At 41.2% G+C, this 19,362-nt stretch overlaps 2 protein-coding genes across 3 annotated transcripts in view; one reads left to right on the top strand and one right to left on the bottom strand.

Moving 5' to 3' along the window:
• The window catches only part of TBC1D8 (TBC1 domain family member 8), a 71,503-nt gene extending 60,044 nt beyond the window's left edge, over positions 1-11,459 (top strand). For both annotated transcript variants that reach the window (XM_067563569.1, XM_067563568.1), the window contains exons 12-20: positions 4,952-5,237; positions 5,765-5,894; positions 6,170-6,268; positions 6,587-6,655; positions 7,669-7,909; positions 8,590-8,655; positions 9,357-9,446; positions 9,625-9,725; positions 10,502-11,459. In XM_067563569.1, coding sequence (XP_067419670.1) covers positions 4,952-5,237; positions 5,765-5,894; positions 6,170-6,268; positions 6,587-6,655; positions 7,669-7,909; positions 8,590-8,655; positions 9,357-9,446; positions 9,625-9,725; positions 10,502-10,960 — 1,541 coding nt within the window. In that variant the 3' untranslated portion in view covers positions 10,961-11,459. The remainder of the gene's footprint in view (positions 1-4,951; positions 5,238-5,764; positions 5,895-6,169; positions 6,269-6,586; positions 6,656-7,668; positions 7,910-8,589; positions 8,656-9,356; positions 9,447-9,624; positions 9,726-10,501) is intronic.
• A 791-nt stretch (positions 11,460-12,250) lies between these two features.
• RPL31 (ribosomal protein L31) lies at positions 12,251-18,806 on the bottom strand. The gene is made up of 5 exons (XM_067563570.1): positions 18,772-18,806; positions 17,991-18,107; positions 16,572-16,697; positions 13,025-13,137; positions 12,251-12,322 (listed from the first exon to the last, which is right to left on the bottom strand). Exons 2-5 carry the CDS (start codon positions 18,095-18,097, stop codon positions 12,291-12,293), a joined length of 378 nt encoding a protein of 125 aa, XP_067419671.1. The 5' UTR covers positions 18,098-18,107; positions 18,772-18,806; the 3' UTR covers positions 12,251-12,290.
• Between the last annotated feature and the right edge of the window lie 556 nt (positions 18,807-19,362).

The following is a 19,362-nucleotide window of genomic DNA, read 5'->3' as shown; positions in this document are numbered from 1 at the left end:
ATGGAGGTGCTGTGTCCCCCCCCCCCCGTGATTTATTTCCTGACACCACCTGGAAAACCGAGATTAGTTACTGTAGCTTTGGGTTCAGATAACCCTGGGTAACAGATTTAGTGAGCCAGTTGGCAGGAGTTGGTGGAGAGGAAGGAGACAATTAGTACACCCACAGTTTGCTGCAATAGGGATAAGAGGATGGCGGGACAGGTTTGCAACCTGTAATTCCCGTGTCGTAGTCCACAAGTCAATTTATGGATACATTCTGTTACTGGGAGTCAGGCTGGCAGCCTGGTTGAGTGAACAAATCTGTCAAAAGGAAAGGGAATGTTTGGAAAGATGGAAATGGTTTTGGATAACAGCCTGATGGATTTTGTACAGAAATATGGTAATGGTCCTTGGAAACTTGGAGTCTTCAGCAGCCCCTGAAGCTGTGTAAGCAACGGGAAACCTAGGTCAGAGTGGGAAAATGGAAAGCTCCAAATGTGAAGAGAAAGAAGAAGACGACATTGTAAGGACTGTGGATGGTAGTGATGGTATTAGATAAAGAGAGAGATCAGTTAAAGGCAAAAGTGGAGGGGTTAGAGAGAGATAAAGTTAAGAGAGAAAAGAAAGCAGCTAGCCTGAAGGCTATGTCCTATACCTTTAGGGTGACAACACTGACTCAGGCAGCACACATAGTGGCAATGCAGAAGCAAGTGTGTGACAGTGAGAGAGCGAGTGACGGGCTGGAGCAGGAAGTGGTGCTTTACATCCAAGCTTAGCTTGCCCATGCAGCCCTGAGGCTAAAACTCAAGTGTCTCAACCAGCCTAACATTCAGGCTGCTGACCTGCTCACTTTGCATCGTGGACATAGGCTAAACCACTTGTGTTGATCGTCTTCTAGTGCCTTCCCACAGTTCTTCCTGTGTGCCCAGAAGGACAGATAAGTTCTCCCACAATTCATTGGGAAAGAATTGCTGCTTATTTTACTGCAGCCCTAAGAGCCCTGGGGCATGTTCCTGGAAGTCCCAGTGCCTCACCATAGTGAGTGCAGTGGCAGTGTGGATGCAGTTGTGTGGACACTCCTGGGTCTGGGTTTGCAGTGTGGCTGGCCGCACCTGAGCTCTAGGAGTTTTCTAAAATATATTAGGAATAAAAAAGAATCCTGACCAATGGTATTGGTCCATTACTAGGTGGAAAGGGTAGAATTATCAATAATAACGCAGAAACATAAACGTGTTCAATTAATATTTTTGTTTTGTATTTTGGGGAAAAACAGATGAGTCTCGTCAGGTGGTGATAGCACTCTGCATTCTACTGGTATCGCTGAAGGATATTAAAAAGGAGCTACTAAAGTTAGACATTGTAAAATCAGCAGGTCCAGATAACTTGCATCCAAGAGTTTTAAAAGAGTTGGCTGCAGAGCTCGCTGAACCATTAATGTTGATTTTCAAAAAGTCTTGGAGCGCTGGGGAAGTTAGACAGTTAGTTGACAGAAGACAGTTAATGTTGTGCCAATTGTTAAACGGGATGACCCTGGCTAATTTATAGGCCTGTCAGCCTGACATCGATTCTAGGCAAGATGATGGAGCAGCTGATAGAACGCCCAATTGATAAAGAACTAAAACGGGGTAAAATAATTAATATAAATCAACATGAGTGTATGGAACATAGATCCTGTCAAACTAACTTGATATTTTTTTGATAAGATTATAAATGTGGTTGATAAAGGTAACAATATTGACAGAATATACTTCTGTAAAACATTTGACTTGGCTTTTTTAGTAGAAAACTAGAATGATGTAAAATTAACATGGCACACATAAAAGGGATTAAAAACTGGCTAATGTGACACTGTGGCCAAAAGAGCTAACACAATTCTGGGATGCATAAACAGGCGTAAATGTTTAATGGTGAAAGTAATTAACCATTGGAACAATTTCCCAAGGATCATGATGGTTTCTCCATCACTGACAATTGTTAAATCAAGATTGGATATTTTTCTAAAAGACATGCTTAAGGAATTATTATGAGGACGTTCTCTGTCCTGTGTTATGCAGGTGGACAGATTAGATGATCATAATGGTCCCTTCTGGCCTTGGAATCTGTGAAAAACCTTGGTGCTCAGACCCAGGTGCCAGTAGCCTGAGTTCACTCCGCATTGAAGATGTGCTCTAACACTTAACATGGCCGAAGGGGAACTCCTAATTTTCCTCTGCCCTTCCCCCTCAGATATGTCCAACAACACTGTTATTCTTCCTGTTGCTCAATTTTGTAATCTTGGCTTCCTCTTTCACTTGGCCCTCTCTTCTGACCATCACATCCAGGCCTTGTCTAAATGTTATTTCGTCTTCCTGTACAACATTTCCAAGATCCCAACTTTTCTCTCAGCCCACGGCTGCCAAACTCCTGTCCAAGCTTTGATCATCCCGCCTCATAAATTCTGTAATCTCCTTCTCTCTGACCTTGATACCCAAAAGCTCTTCTCCTGGCATGTGACCGTAACATGTCCAGTCAAAATGTAGCTGCTAAAATCATTGCACTGACTATGCCACACACATCCCTTCCTCCCTCGGCTAGCTCTCCCTGTTTGACAGCACCAGACACACTTCTTGTTCTTTCAGAAGTTCTCGACAGTTTAGCCCTGCCTTGTGTTCCGGACCTATTATCTTTATTGCAAGGGCCTTTCCCTCCTACTCTCCTCTACTGATGGCAGCCTTGATCGCTTGATTCTCCTACAAGATGTATATTTAGTTAGGGTTGGTCCTGCTTTGAGCAGGGATTGGACTCCATGACCTCCTGGGGTCCCTTCCAATCCTGATTTTCTATGATTCTAAGCCCTTTTCTTCATGCCACCCCTTACAAATGGGAAAAGCCTCCAAGCAAAATTCATAAAGCCACAGCAACCACCTCCTCCAAGTACTTCCTCCAAACTCCCCTCTTCTGCGATGCATACAGGCAACAGTAACCCTATAATGGCTAGGCAGGTGGCGAGCTGTGAACACTGCTCCTGATTGGTTAAGAATTGTGCATATCCTATTATTTTTTGTTACCTTGTCTCTCCCACCATGACCTGTTTGTTTCCCCTACCTGTTATGTCTTGTCTCTTTGACTTTCATTTTCTGTTTGTACGGTGCTTTAACACAGGGAGGACCTGGGTTCAATTCTTGGCTGTGTCACAGCCTTCCTGCATGACCTTGGGCAAGCCACTTTGCCTTTCTGTGTCTCATTTCCCCATTTGTAAAATGGGGATACTAGCACTTCCCTACCTCATGGAGTGTGATACGGATAAATACATTGAAGGTGCTCAGATACTAGTTATCAGAGCCATAAAAGTACCTAAGATAGACCTGGCTGGCCACTTCCACAATTTAAACATTATTAATAACATGGCCTTTTGTCAAATGTCTGTACAGTGATTTATGTGTGTCTAATATTAAACTTCTGACTTCACATATCTGATATCTATCTTCCATGCTATGTTTCAGGCATGAAATGCCTTATCTACACCTGTTTGCCAAGCTACCTCTGCCTCCTCATTCAGGTCCTTCCTAAAAACTCACTCTGCCTCATTGCCTGAGAGTTCGGTTAAACAAACAAAAACTTAACGGGACAATCAAGTGGAGTCCATGTTTTGCTGAGAAACCACGTGAACTTATTGTCACTCTGTCCCTTCCTCTATTCTTTTTCCTTCTTTTTGTCTGTTTATGATCCTCACGTAATGAATCATGTCTGAATTAGATGTTATGTGCTGTCAAGTGGGGACCATGTCTGTCTTGTTTCTCAAAAGCTCTTAGCATTCAAATTATTATAATCATCTTGGGATCAGTGTTGGATCTGGCGCTCTCACTTGGTAACATAATTTGCCTACTCCTCATGTCCGTTAGGGTGTCGTCTTATGACTCGAAGTAGAAAGTGCTAAAAAACAAAATTTCTGTGTCCAGTACTTTCGGATTTGGGTCTGATAACTGAAGCTTTGAGCTTCCTCTCAAGGTGATGCATTTGGGCAGCAGTTGTGTTCTGCCTTTGGGCAGCAGAAGTTTCGAGTGATGTGTATCCATGTGTCATGGAGATTTGTATAACTTGATTTTTAAATCAGGAATTCCATAGCATGTAAAACTTTATAATAATCTCGAGAATCTGGGCTGTGAGGAGAAACATGGTTGTGTGAAATAACTAGAGAGGGAATACAGAAAATGACTGACAAAGAGAACTACTTTTTGTATACAGTAAACATCTTTAATCCAAGGCCCTGATCTCGCACATCTAATTTGTGACCATGGATTTCCTTACGCATGTGAAGTCACACTGACTCCATTGGGGCTTTTTGTGTACACGGGTTTATGCTAGTGGGTAAGATTGCAGGATCAGGGCCTGAATGTGCTCCACTTGGAAAGATTGTCTTTAAGGCACCAAGGAAAACTTACATCTGGGAATAATAGTAAATTATAATTTTTTTAAACATCCTACTTTTTAACCAAATAAATACTTCCTTCAAGAGCAGTTTTACATTTTCCACTCTAGCAGAGGTGCTCCCCTGCTCATTTTTTGCAGTTGTTTTGTATGTTGAGTGTTGAAGTATATGTACCAGAAGAAAGGTTTTGTTTTGTTTTGTTTTTTTGCTTTATTTTTATTGCGTAAATCTGAAGTTGAACAGTAAGCAGCTTTTAAAATTGTTCTTGCTACCACTTAATTACGAAGCTGCTGCTGCTATTATTTTATAGCACCCTAAAGGATGCTAGGCACTTAACAGAAAATGACAGTCCTTGTGCAAAGGAACTTAAAATAAGTAGTATAGGCATGACACAATGGGTGAGGATGAGAATTTATCACGGTAGGATAATGTGGTTACTCATTTCAGGGGTGTATACATTTTAGTGGTTCAGATTTTGTTTTGTTTATTTGTCAACTGATGAATTGAACTGTAGAAAAAATCCTTTAGCCTCAGCTCACACTGTTGTTTTATTGTGACTTACAGGTGCTCAGGTAGACCAGTCAGTATTCGAAGAGCTTATAAAAGAGCGACTTCCAGAACTGGCTGAACACATGAAAGATCTATCCACCTTGGCTTCCATTTCCCTTTCATGGTTCCTTACCTTGTTCCTCAATATCATGCCTCTAGAAAGTGCTGTGAATGTTGTAGACTGCTTCTTCTATGATGGAATCAAAGCCATTTTCCAGTTGGGCTTGGCTATTCTTGAAGCCAATGCAGTAGAACTATGTAACAGCAAGGATGATGGGCATGCCCTGATGATTCTTAGCAGGTATTTTACTCTGTCTGAACTTAAAATTATACAGTGCTTTCAAATTGCTCTGCTTCAAAACTAATACAAAGGAATGTGGCTACTGCATCAGCAGTAAGAAAAGAACAAGCATATGCAGCAGCATCTAACTCCGTCTGTCTTGCTGCTGCTGTCCCATCTCAACAAAAGGTTAAGGAAATTTGGCTGATAGATGTCATCTGAAATTTCCTGGCAATACTGAGAGCAGGGGACTGTGCCAATGTGCACTATTTACTGCTACTCTTAGCTTCTTTCCTAGAGCGAGGAGCTTCTTGTCCCAGACTTCATGGAGACAGAAATGTTCTTCCTTGCGTGGCGTCTGCCTTTAGTTATTGGCTAGATCACAATTATAGTGAGAGTAATAATCAAGGCATTTTGAAAAGCTTAGTAGCATAAAAAAACCTGTATATTTCCACTAACTTTGAGCCAGCAGACCATGCTTATATATTATTCTGATCACAGCATACACAGTGAAGTAATCTGTGTTTGTATCACTTTTTTCCCTTTAGGTTTTTAGATCATGTTAAAAATGAGGAAAGTCCTCTACCACCAATTGGTAATCACCAGGCCTTTTTCATTGATGATCAGGAGCCCTGTCAAGTGACTGAAATAGCTGACCTACTCCGTGATTCCTACGAGGTAAAATAAAACTGGATATCTCCTGGGTTTTATAGTCAGATAGCTTTTTAAATGTTTCTCAGTGATATTTAAGTAAAAGTGGTGAGTTTCCATAGCTTAACCTTCTGGTAACTCGACCCCTTGATAAGGTGTTCAGATACCACAGAGATGGGCATGGTATAAATACCTAGTTAGGTAGATAAACTAGAGACTAAATATATAGAAATACTTTCATTTTTCTAGAACTAACTTTTTACATTTTCAAAAAAGTTAAAATACCTATTCCTATATTCTAGAAATTTGGAGACCAGTCTGTGGAACAGATAGAGCATATGCGCTATAAACACAGGATTCGTGTTCTACAAAGCCATGAGGATACAACCAAACAAAATGTGGTGAGCAGAATTTTCTTTCGCTTAGGATTTTTTTTAAACTACTTTAATTAAGCTTGCTTTAAACTTTTAAAAAGACATGAGTTAAGGAGGATCTGTTATCTGACATTTTTAGCCTCAATGCTTTTTTGCATTTGTATTCATAATGTCCCTAAGGATTTAAACAGGGAAGGTTAGAAATATGGAACCATAAATGTTTCAGTTCTTGGCTATCCTTTATCACTGTGTAGTAGAGTACAGTGTGGGAGGGCATGTTTCTTGTCCATGCTATTTATACAGTGCTAGTATTCACCAGTGTGCTTTTCCCTTCTTTCCCTTAAGCTCAGAGTTGTAATCCCAGATGTTTCTATTCTTCCTGAAGAATTGGAGGAACTATATGACTTGTTTAAGGTTGGTGTGTTTGGAAAATAGAGGGATGAACGCAGAAAACTGCAGTGTTATGGGTTTAGTTTGCTTTGCAGACCATTATTTGGGCTTATCCTGGACCTTCAGTGAAAAACTGCAGGAAGAGGGAGTTACTGTCATTTGGATAAGATGTTAAACTGCACCTTGCTGTTTCTTCTTTCAGTTGGCTGTTCAGAGAGATTATAAGTAGCAAATTTAATGACCATTTAAAACAGTGGGGCATGGATTGGGCCTTGAGGACCTCATACCACATCTTAAAAGAGCAAAGAATAACCTCACAAAACTTAAGAGCAAAAGATAATCAGCATGCCTCCTTTAATCTGTAGTACATAAAAGGACTGCGTGAAATCTGGTTCTATTGTATTCTAGCAACTTTAATCTGCACACAGGTTTAATAATGCACAGCTCTGCAAACTGTTCTCTGTGCTTTGCAGCAAAAAACTTAAGTACCAAAAAAACCCACAACCCTTTAATTTCTTAGTCTTGCATTTCTAATGTTCTTTAGAGGCTGGTCCTCACTTCTCAGCAAAATATTAACCCAGAATCCTTTCCATTCACTTACAATTTCCTGGGCTTTGACCATTTTATTTTACCAATAACTTATGTCTTGTTTCTAATTTAATTTCCTGGCTCCAGGATCTTTCTTTGAAACAGTTTTTTTTAGTAACAATGTGAAATTTACCTGACTCTTTTGTCTGTGTATTGTTTACCTTACAGCAATAACTACTAGGCAATTGGAGAAAATATTGTAAAACTCTTCTTAGTTTTGAAAATTTTACCTACTAATTACCCATTGGAAATCATGAGACAACTTGTCTGATTTGAGACTTGTACAATGGTTTTTTCCTTAGGAACTGTCTTGGTAGTTAGTATTATACCTGTAAAAAGAGGTTTCAACAGCTCCAGCATACCTTGATATGAATGTGTCTGAATCAACTACTATTCTTGAAAATCTATGTAATAATGCATTCTTCTATATTGCTTCTGATTTCTCTCAGAGAGAACATCTAATGAGCTGCTACTGGCAATGGATGAGTCCAGGAATTCAGCGACATGACCCAAGTCGACCTTATGCCGAGCAGTACAGAATAGACTCTCAGCAGTTCACTAACCTTTATAAACTTGTCTCGCCGTGGACGTGTGGGGAACACACTAAAGTTTTAGCTGAAAGGACATTCCGCCTCCTGGATGAAAATATGGATTCTCTCATCGAATTCAAAGGATTTGCTAGCTGCTTAGGTAGCTACCTCTGCGACAGTGCAGCTGGGCCGGTGGCGGGATGGGGAGCAGGGTGGTCTGGCTTCAATTAGCATGCCAAAGTATGAGATGCAGTATGTATGTAGCAGGATGTCAAATCCAGTATTCAAACAGATCTCCTCACTTAATGCCTAGAACTCATTTTTGATACAGAGCTGAGCCACTGTATAACTCTTAACATGAGCTGATTATGAATAGTTTAAAAACCTTTCACAACGTTTTGAGTGAATTAAACATAAGTATCTTGTCTTCATTGGTTATTTAAATAAAATAGGGGAGCCCTCACTGTTCTACCACTATGCTTATCCTACAACACTGTAGTGGTGGTGTCTAGGAAGCATTAATAGGAAAACGGGGGCCCCCTAAGTGAGGACATGGTTTTGTTCAGATGTGACAATATATAGCCTCTGCCTTCTTTGCACTCTCGCTGGTATTTCTAAACTGCAGATATGTTTCATAGGCCAGTAACCCTAGGGCTATACACAAGACCAAACTAGCTGGTTCTTACTTGCTTTTACTGGCTGGTCAGGTGCAGCTTAAATATTTCATTTTAATAACATTGGCTCCATGTACATATGAACATTCCATTGTGCTTAAAAGAACTCGTTATTTTAAACTGTGGAAGTAAATATTGTGATGCACTGTTTGTTTTTCTCTTGCAGATGTTATGTATAATGGAGAAATGAATGAAAAGATAAATCTGTTATACAGGCTGCACATCCCTCCTGGTAAGAAATCTGAAAGGAAAAGATCATCCTTTCTTCCTCTCCCAATGCCCATAATCACACTTTGGGAAGCAGCAGTTTCTGAATATACACAGCTGCCCTCGGCTGAAAGGATGTGCACTCTACATTTCTAATTGTGCTAGTCAGTTAACAATTTTTTTAAAAATTCCAGTCTAAGCTCTTCTTAGTTTAATATTGAAATTTCTGGGTGTCTTACTGTAAACAAGGTGGCTTATAACTACTATACACTGAGATGTCTTGCAATCAATTCTGGGCCTTTTTCCATACATGAGGTGGTATTCCTAGGGGTTGGTACTTACTCCTATTTTTATTGAAAAGATATACTGCGTACAGGCACTGGTTTGACCTTGCAGAGTTGCAATCCCAGTCTCATTTTAATTGGGTGACTAAAATTTGAGTGACATTTTCTACAGTGGGCAAAGCTTTTTGTTAATGTACTACTCTTGGCAACATTTCCTGCTACTCCACTACAATAAGGTTTTTGTTTTAACACAAGCATAGTTAAAGTCTGCCGTAACTAGGCAAAGTTTAAATAACATTCACCTGTAAATATCACCTTTAACATAAATGATGCTAGTCTTCTTGCTGAGCTCAGATGATTAAAATGTGATAAAGCTCTTAGTTATTAATGTACCATTTCAAGGACCACTGACTATCTCAATTTGTTTGATTTTTTTGGTTAGCTCTTACAGAAAATGAGAGAGACAGTCAGTCACCACTAAAGAATCCTCTATTGTCTACTTCGAGGCCACTAGTATTTGGAAAAGCAAATGGTATGTACAGTCAGATTTATAAAACTGTGTGTTAGTATAACTATGTACATAATAGCTATCCAGCTGTAGGCTGATTATTAGTCAAGTTTTTTCTCCTCTCCAGGTTTCTGGTTTTATTTGAATTTGTTGCAATGGACTTGAAACTAATTTCTGCTTCTGTCTTTTTCCCCCACTCAAGGTGATGCAATAGATTACCAGAAGCAACTGAAGCAGATGCTTAAAGATTTAGCCAAAGAGAAGGATGCTAAAACTGAAAAAGAAATGCCAAAAATGAGCCAGGTATTATTTTTAAAAATGTCTGAGCGCAACTGTGCAACCCTTTCTATAATGGCAGGTACCACAAGTCTAAAATTACTTGGTGTATTAGATCCAAAATTTGAACTACTTTAGACCAGGTGAAGTGAATCCAAAAGATATGGGGCCCTTAAGCATCCTGCCAGCAACTCTCTCTTCTGAATTGAGTCCAGGTGCCTACAATGGCTGCAAACTGGCACAGGGAAAGAGGTAATTTCTCAAAGAGCTAAGTCCAAGCCATATCAACGTTTTCTACAGGCCAAAACCACAAGCAGCTCATGCAGATCCTCAATTGCGTGGTGCTTCCATCTAGATACAGCACTGTCTGTTCTTGCTGACTGAAGATGTCACCCTATCCCAATGCTAATCACACATTGCCCAATCCTGTGAGATCCTAATCCCTTTCTGTAGACCAACCACCAAGAGAAACTCTTCTAGTCAGCCCCCTTGTTTTTTTTTAAAAAAAAACCCAAAAACTAATATCACAGCCCTTTATTAGCACATGGATTGGAGGCTTATATGAAATCCAGTCTCTGGCATTTTAAATTAGGCAAGAATTACTAACTGCCAGAGTACCACCTGGTAACTTTCTTTGGGCATTTTACCAAATTGCTAAAAATCTTAAATTTGTAGCAAGAGTTTATGAATGAGGGTTTCTGCATGGTACTCTAAAATCCTGTCACCTTATACTCGCTGCCAAACTTTTACAGCTGTTGTAATCAATAACTTTTGACATGTTACAATTTCCCCTTGCCTATTAGAGGGAATTCATCCAGTTCTGCAAAACCTTGTACAGCATGTTTCATGAAGATCCTGAGGAAAACTATTTGTATCAAGCCATTGCCACTGTGACCACTTTACTACTTCAGATTGGAGAAGTGGGTCAAAGAAGTAGCAGCTCGGGGAGTGGATCAGATGAATTTACTGAGGACCTACAGCCTGAAGCCTCTGCCTCTGACCAGGATACCGTTTTTACTGACACTGTGAAGACTACTCAGAAAGAAACTCAATCCTTACCTGTTACTGAAGGGAACTGGATTATCTCCTTAGAACAAATTTTAGCATCACTCTTGACTGAACAGTCATTAGTTAATTTCTTTGAAAAGCCTTTAGAACTGAAATCAAAACTTGAGAATGCAAAGCTAAATCAATACAGTCTCAAAACAAATGGAATGAGCTACCAGTCACTAGCTGAACAGCTGAAACTAAATACAGAGTAGCAGATTTACCTAAAATTGAGTGCACTGAAGTTACACCAAAGCACATGTTGCAAAGGAAGGTTTTTGGTTAGCAGTGGAATGTTTTGATAAGCAATGTTACTCTTCAGTTTGAGAGCTTTAAAAGCTAAAGCGTATATCGTTTGGTTTGTGCCATTGATTTATTAAATGTTCTTATTTGGAATGTAAAAGGAAACATCTGTCTGCACTGTGAAGACACTGCAGACCCCATTACATATTGGGAGAACAGAAGCGCTGACTCCAGTTTTGTTACAGAGCTTGTTTTTTTTAATTGGTGAAACCCTCCTGTCTTTTTTTTTTTTTTTTTTTTTTTTTTTTTTTTTTTGCACTAATCCTGAAGACTTGTTTCAATGCTGGTAATTGAAACTATTTTTGATTGTAGTCAGATTTGTATGTCTTGCTAATATGTTACGTGTACATGGACTGTGCTTCTGATGTTCTGTGAAAACATGCACTTTTCAATTAAAAAAATCCTTTTGTACTAGACTTTTACGTATCTTCAAAGTAGAGTTAGTGTGTCAGCTTTTCAACTAAGGAATACCTCATGAGGTAAGTGCAGGACATTCACTCCAACCCTCCTCTGTAGAGTATTTTTCAAAGTGGGGTTTTGTTGACTATAGTGCATAAAAAGAGCAACCCCCATGTCTACGTAAGTTATTCTTCATGTTTTTCTAGTGATGTTTTTAACAGACCTAATTTAAAAAAGGAAGTACCCTCAGCCATCACAACTGTATGAATGCTGTTTTTACAAACACAGAAATTTCCATACAGCATTGAAGCAGAGGTCCATGTAATTGAATTATGGACTAAAGAACCAGATGTTTCAAAGGATATAGGTGAGAGAATCTCTCCACACTACAGTAGAGAGAAGAGTTTAAGCTGTCAAATACAAAATTTAATATCACTACTAAAAATTTGTCATTAAGCATGGATACTCCTAAAATAACCCCATCCTCTTTTGAATCCTGCTAAGATTCTTGGTCTCCACCACTTCCTGCAGCAGTTTAACTACAGGTTGGGTGAAAAATCTTTCCTTTTCTGTTGTGAATTTCCTTGTTCTTGTTTTGAGATGGGTACAAGCTGCTGCTCTGTTTTCTAATGTAAACAATACCTTTAAAAAAACACGTTTCATAGTAAAAGGATGATAAAAGTAATACCTCCATAAAGTAAGCAAAATTTCAAATGCCTAGCCCCACCACATGCTGATTTGGATATGTTGTAGTTCTTAGAGCATTACAGGATACCATAGTGAGTAGTATATCTTAGTCAGAATAAGTGTCACTTTTATAACTTTATTGTATTGAAAATCAGTTTAGTTTTCATCCACATTGACTGTCTGTAGACCTGCAAAAAAAATATTACAAAGTAAGTTGTATTAATAGTCAAGATAATGACCAAGAAAGTCTGCTTTAAATCTCAGAATGCACTTAATGAGATTTACTCAAAGCCTAGTTAGTTAAATTAAAAGATATCAGCATTCTTAACACAGCAACTAGACTGCCATCATTAAGGGACAACTTCATTTATGAAGCTTTTTTATCTACAACTGTATACACTTAAGATTAATGTGAAAATCAGAGACTTCTGTTTGCCTGGGGGCAAGAGAAGTCCCTCTTCTTCTTCCTTCACAGCAGGCATTTAAGAGTAAAAGCTCTTGGACAAGAACTAGTTTAGCTAGCTAGCAAGCTACTGCTATCTTCTGGTTATAACGTGAAGATACCCAGCAGAATCTCCATTGTAGCAGATGCTTATAGGGCAGGTCTACATTGCCAGCAAAATTTGGCGGCAGTCGACAGAAGTTACACAAGCTACGCTGAATAGCTTGCATAACTCCCATTGACGCAGCGCTACGCTTTTTGAGGAGGTAGTGTTATTAGATCAACTTCTGGATCGATTGAGCATGTCTTCACTGCTGCTCAATCAAACTGAAAAAATCGATGTGATGGTGGCGAATTTGCTGACATCAGTGTGTACAGTCTTAGTAGGCTTGTCTTTACCAACCGTCTTGCTCAGAAAATGTGCAATGAGAAGAGTATGCAAACTTACTTTTGAAAGTGGTGACTGGCACATAGGTAACTAGTGTGTATAGTTTGTTGGGTGAATCTTCATCCTCATTGCGTTTTCTGGATAAACGTACACGGATACGGTAGGGAACATTCCTATAATGAAAATATTGCATAAGTTTACATAGTTTCATTTTCAATGCAATTTTAGTCTCACTGTAGAATTTAATTCTAGAGAGGCAGCGTGTTAGTCTGTATACAGCAAAAATTTAAGATAGACAATTTGAGTTTCTGTGGAATGCAGGTAGTAGAGCATCCTTAAAATCAGCCTAATTCTATCTGCACACTAGTACGTAAAATGAGTTCCTAGCTGTCTCAGCCAAGAAAATAATGAAAACAAGTGGCTATAGCCATCACAGAACAGGGGTGTTTATACTATCACTGCCAATTCTGCATCTGAGTGCAGATAGGGAACATTTCATAAGCTTCTTAAAGTGAGCAGCTCAGGCACTCCCAAGAAGCAATTAGTGGGACCATAAAAATGGAAAACATTTAGAAATAAAGATAGTGAAGTCTGCTTTGAGGAACAAGCACTTGTTGTGCCACTAAGTGTTTCCCCCATGACTAACAGGAATATTGGACAGCCAGAATTTTAGGTGTTAATGCACTCTGGAAGCTTGAAATCTCATCCTGGGACACAGTATAAAGCACTGTTTTCTAGCCTTAACTGCTCACGTGTCAACAGCTAACCTCATTAGTGTTTGAGGAGTAAAAGCAAGATCTACCTACTTATGGTCATCAGAACCATGTAATAGAGCATGCCAGCAGGAATGTGGTTTTAAAAAAAGGGTATCTGAACACACTGCATGTAACAAAAGGATAAAACATTTAGAGCCGCAGTGGCCTAAGGGACACATTAACTGTACTAAAACATCAGTTCTTCAAAGCTAGTTCCAGCTTAGTATCCCTGTAGGTCTGGTTTGTTATTTTAGTATGGAACACAGTTGAGAAAGGGAGGTACAAAATGATCTGTCCACACTCTTTTTGAGGAGAACCTACATAGCTACTGCCCAGAGTACAGAATTCAAGATTTTGAAAACCCCCTGCTAAGAGAATCTACTCAAAGGAGTAAGGGTAGAGATGTAAGGAAGGGGTTTGAGTCTGAACAGATTGATGGGCTAAGTAGTGCCTTCAGGCCCTCTTTTCTACCAGTCTCCTCCCTAGCGCTGCAAAGATGATTTATGTTTTGTTTACACTCGAAAAATAAGTTGACCTAACATAGGTCAACTTACAGCTACCACAGTAATTAATGGGGTGCGTCAGTGAAGTACAACCTCACCAGGAGCACTTCCACTGACCTTAGAAGGGCAGCGTGGGAGACACCAGGCTCTCAGCTACCTGACAGAAACCCCTTGCCCACACCCCACTGGGAGCCAGGAGAAGCCGCATAGTGCTTCTCATCCCTAGAGAGGGGGGTCCAGCTGCCACAGCTTCTTGGCCCCCCCACCCATGCCGGCTCCCTGCGGGGACCAGGTGGAGAAGCCACCTGGGACTTCTCCCTTCGCAGTCCTGCCCCCTCAGCTGGGGGAAGCTGCCCAGGGCTTCTGGCTTCCCGCTCCTGACCAGCTCTTCAGGGGAGCGGTGAAACTGACAAGAATGACAGCTCCACAGCGGATGCAAGGGACAGTGTCTACATTGACCCTGCGTCACCCTAACTAAACCAGCATAAACCCCACATTTCTCATTGAGGTGGTTTTATGATGGCGGCATAGCAGGGGCGTTACATTGGTGGGAGGAGCATTTTAGGCTGTACACCTCCCCTGTTTTGTCAGCAAAACTCTTTAATGTAGACCAGCCTTAAGACCTACATTCACAAAGGGATTGAGGCAGCAGTGTGATAAAACACCCAGTCAGCTGCTGCGCAACCTCACTCAGACTATGTTTTTGATTTAAAAGTTCCCTAGGCACCAAGTTTCTGCCTCTGGGCATACATAGGTCTCAATTTAAATTAAAAAACAGGTTTATTTTTTAAAAAAATCTTAAAATTAAATATGAAACCGACAAGTTAAGGCCTAAACTTCTTGTACTCAATTGTTTAAATACTAAAAATAATATTAAACAATACATATTTGCTACCCAGTTTTAAGAAAATCAAACCACTGAACTAAGCACCTGGAACTAAGTTTGCACCTACTATTGATGTCAAAAAGCTAGTTTAGCACTTCAGTAGAGAGAGTATTTCCTTCATTTCTGTTTATCGAAACAAAATTCTGTTTAGTTCAGCTCAATGAGTAGCTCCTTAAAAGTTAAGGAACTGATTGGGAGTTGAAAAAGCAGGAAAGCTTGTTTTCCTCTTCCAATCTATGAATAAAAACTGGATATGACACAGTGACCAGAAATAACCAGTTCAATTAATTAACTACAGGTAATACTTCTTTTGTTTAATAAATCAAAGTTTTGAATGCAAAACATATATTGCTAAACTTTGTTCTTACTTATGCACCATATTTAATGTAAATTTATATAAAAATTAAAATTCTGTTTTTTGCATTTTTAATTAATTTCAATCCAAATAGATCCTGACAAATCAAGCTAGTAAATCAAGCAACAAAGTCATTTAGTAAATTAAGAAATGCATCATTGATCATTTTCTAACATAATAAAAAAAGTAAAATTAAGAATCTGAATAAATGTATGTTACGCTATATAACTGCTTAAATACATGGGTAGAGAAGCAGTATATCCTCCCAGTTAGCAAAAAGAAGCACCAAATTTAGTGTAAAGACTATATTTAGTTGCAAGTCAACATATTTTAATGGTTTACCAACCAATGAGAATCAACTTTTCTTTAGGAAAAGAACTAAAAAGTACAAATGCAAAATACATTATCAATTATTTAAATCAATCCACCCTGCTAGAGTCACTCACTGTGGCTCAATTAATATTTAATTACAAAGTAGAATGACTTCAAGAGTCATTGAGGGAGCCCTATAGTAAATTATTGCTTAGTCCACTGGTGAGGCACTCACCAGAGGAACCCCCCTTCAAATCCTCTCTCAGCAGGAAGAGGGGAAATTGAACTGGTCTCTCCTAAATCTGGGAGAGTACTTTAGCCACCACGCTGAAGGTTAAAAAAGAGGCCTACTCCCCCCTCTCTATTATGTGAAGAGAGGGTTCCTAGCTGCATATGGCAAACAGAGATAGAACTTCCTTTGCAGACCAGACTTAGCCATGAGAAGGGCAGGGTAGGCATCTCTCACTGGCTAGTTTAGGCAGCTCCCCACCTAGTGTACTGGCTTGTTTGGATGCCATTCTCAGGTACCTCTCTCCCCCCCCCCCATTCATTATATACTCTAGGTGCCTAACCCAGAGTTGGTGGCTCCCAGTGATTTTTCTAGGCACCTAAATCTCTTTGTGGATTTGGGCCTTAAGCCTAAGATCTCACCCACCCACTTATAATACCAGAAAGGAAACATTTGCAAGCGAAAAGCAAATACTGGTGAATGGAAAGGATACTTAAGAGATTCTCTCACATGTGTGTTTGTGAAATTCTTCCTCCCTCACCCATGATTAAAGCACTTGGAACATACCTTATCCCTTTAGCCCAAACTGCTTTGTTCAATCTGGTGTCAATGCGTACATCAGGAGTACCCATCTCTTTCATTGCAAATTTACGGATCTCCTTGAGAGCACGGGGTGCTCGTTTCTTGAATCCCCTGAGAACAGAGAAAACGGTAATTTAGCTACGATTTAACAAATATCCCCAGCACTGGAAACTTGCCATGGATCTAGCCAGACTGTCATTCCGTAAGCATATAAGACAAAAGATTTTGTTGGACTGTACTAACGTTAATCTTTTCTCAAAAGTCAGTAATAGTTATTTCTAAATAGATACAGATGTGCAATGTACATACAATTTCAATAAAATTTCACTACAAGCCTGTTGTACTAATTGACTCCCAGGGCTTATTTCAAGTTGCTCCTTGGATGTGATTTTTAACCTAACGTAGCACAGCACACATCAGAACACTATTTGTAATATCACTGACAGATTAACATCTAATGCTCCGTGTCAGTGGGAAAAGAGAGGTCAGGAGCAAGATGGCAGGAAGACTAAACAAGAGGGCGACACAAACAGTATTTCAGACCCAGTATTTCCTGCTAGCAAGAGAAAAAAAAGCAAAGCCTCAAAAAAGTAAATACAATCTATAATAAACCCAAGTTAAAAAAAATTTTTCTACCCACTGAACGTAACTATATATCTACAGCCAACACCCAAGTCAAATGACAGAGCTCCTGTACAAGTCTTCTCCCAGACTGTGTTGACAAGGATTGCTCCATACTATTTTCAGAACAGACATGGTAAACTAAGAATTGTCTTATCCAACTCAGTACTACCAGTGTATACATATACATCCTACACTTAAAAATGAGATGTTAACCTATCTGTACATTGAAAATCTTCGTAGATTGCACTTGTTTTTCCCCTCCTAGAGCAGTACACTTGTGGTCACCAAGATGTAATAATTAGCTCTGTCTGTTCACAGGTTCCAGCATCCTAATATCACAGTTCTGGCATTCTGTCATACATAAAGCTACTCATATCTAACAGTAATGATACTCAAATTGTATTAATATAGTGTGTTAGAAAGCAGCAAGCAGCCTTAATATCAGTATTTGGCATCAATACTGTTTACTTTCTATAAACTGAATAGCAGTGTATGAAACCTAGGAAGAGTTACATAAATTGAGAAAAACTTCTTAAGAACTGCATTTTCCAGAAACCATAACCACTCAGGCCTTAATGTTGCAATTGGATCTGCTCGGTCTAAGGCACTGCAGAACTGAGGCCTAATACACATCATTACCCTAAAGTCAGCATCTTTGATGACAACCATCCATTGCCAACAGTTTGAAAGCTTACGTGAAAATTTCCGAACACTGGCCACTTAAGTAGGTAAAGTAAGGACATCATTAGCACAAACAAGGCATGAAAAAGCCCCACTCACACTCCATGGATCCGTTTGTGAATGTTGATGGTATATTCCCTAGTCACCACCTCATTGATGGCAGATCTCCCCTTCTTCTTTTCTCCACCTTTCTTTGCTGGAGCCATCTGTGCAACACTGAAAATCACACATGCGTGTAAGTCCGTGTGGGCTTTTCCACCAAGTCACCCCTAACCTTTTTCCCCTCACAGATTACGGTTTCTACGGTCAGAACTAAAGTCTAGTTCATCTTAACCAGCCTTTTGCAGAGCACTAACCTTGCAGGAGGTTTCAAAACGTGCAGCTTCAATGCTACAACTCCATCACCCCGCCTCCCCAGGGCTACAGCAACTGCTGCTGTGCTGCGCTGCACCGCCTTCGGTTTTCTCACCCCTTTCCCCCCATACGCTAGCAGGACACCCCGAAGCCCAGCACCAGGTTTTTATCCTTGGCTCCAGCTTTTGGGGCCACCGAAACCGCCTGGCCCTGCCCATAAAACCCGGGGCAGATCCTCGCGCTAGAGATGCCCCCTGCGGCTAAACAAGGCCTGGGTCACTCCTCGATCCCCTCCCACCTGCCCCTATACAAGGCCTGGGTTCTGGCCCGGCCCCGGCCCCGTGCGGACCGGGCCCTTCTGCCCACGTCGCTTGGTCCTTCCCCGCTCAGCGGCGCCGGGCAATAGCCGGTGCACCGGGCGCGGAATCCCCTCGCCACTCGGGCCGGGCGGGGCGCGGGGCCCAGCGGGACCCGGCGGGGCGGATGGCAGCGGATGGGCGGGCGGGCCCCGCAACGGGCCACTCACCCTGGCCGGCAGCGCAGGCTGGAAAGGAAGGAACGCGCGGGGGATTGTGGGACAAACCCACAGCAGGCCGAGAGGAGCGACGAGCACTTCCGGGTGAGGGTAAAAGGCGGGATTGCGCCTGCGCGGCCTGCCTCGACGTCACGACAACCCCGCCCCGTGGGGGGGCAGTGGGTGGGAGGCAGAGGGGAGGGCTGCGGCGCGCAGCAGGATCCGGCCCCTCGTGGCCCGTCCGCCTGCCTCGAAGGCCAAAGCGCGCGCTGGCTGTCGGGGGGAGGGGCGCGCCCATCCTGGGGCCGGGCTTTAAACCAGGGGGGAATGGAATGCGTGTGCGCGCGCGCGCTGTGCTGTGCGCCGCTGCGCCTCTAGGGGGCCCTCGGGGCGCGTTGTCTCTTGTCTGGCCTTTCTCTCAGCCCGCAGGAACCGGGAGCAATTCCCTGCTGTGGCAAACGGAAGAAGGGAAGCTGAGCGTCTCCTGGCCTGCCTCCCTGCAGTGTGACGTGTGCAGCGTCTGAGGCTTTAAGAGAAACACCATGAGACTTTCAATAACGCTGTGGTAGTCGGCGCCACTCGTCAGCCAGCAGCTCTTTAACA

Source organism: Emydura macquarii, unplaced genomic scaffold (assembly GCF_026122565.2).
Source record: "Emydura macquarii macquarii isolate MOO-44397 ecotype Brisbane River unplaced genomic scaffold, CSIRO-AGI_Emac_v2 contig_2531, whole genome shotgun sequence".
NCBI lineage: Eukaryota > Metazoa > Chordata > Testudines > Chelidae > Emydura > Emydura macquarii.
This window is presented reverse-complemented; position numbering and strand designations above follow the sequence as displayed.

Bases quoted from the DNA above. Each gene is read 5' to 3' on its own strand.
- RPL31 (XM_067563570.1), bottom strand. From the start codon at position 18,097: ATGGCTCCAGCAAAGAAAGGTGGAGAAAAGAAGAAGGGGAGATCTGCC. The intron at 13,138-16,571 runs GTATGTTCCAAG...TTTTCATTATAG, and splicing joins GTTTGGGCTAAAGGGATAAG to GAATGTTCCCTACCGTATCC. The intron at 12,323-13,024 runs GTAAGTTTGCAT...TTTTTTTTGCAG, and splicing joins GCCAGTCACCACTTTCAAAA to GTCTACAGACAGTCAATGTG.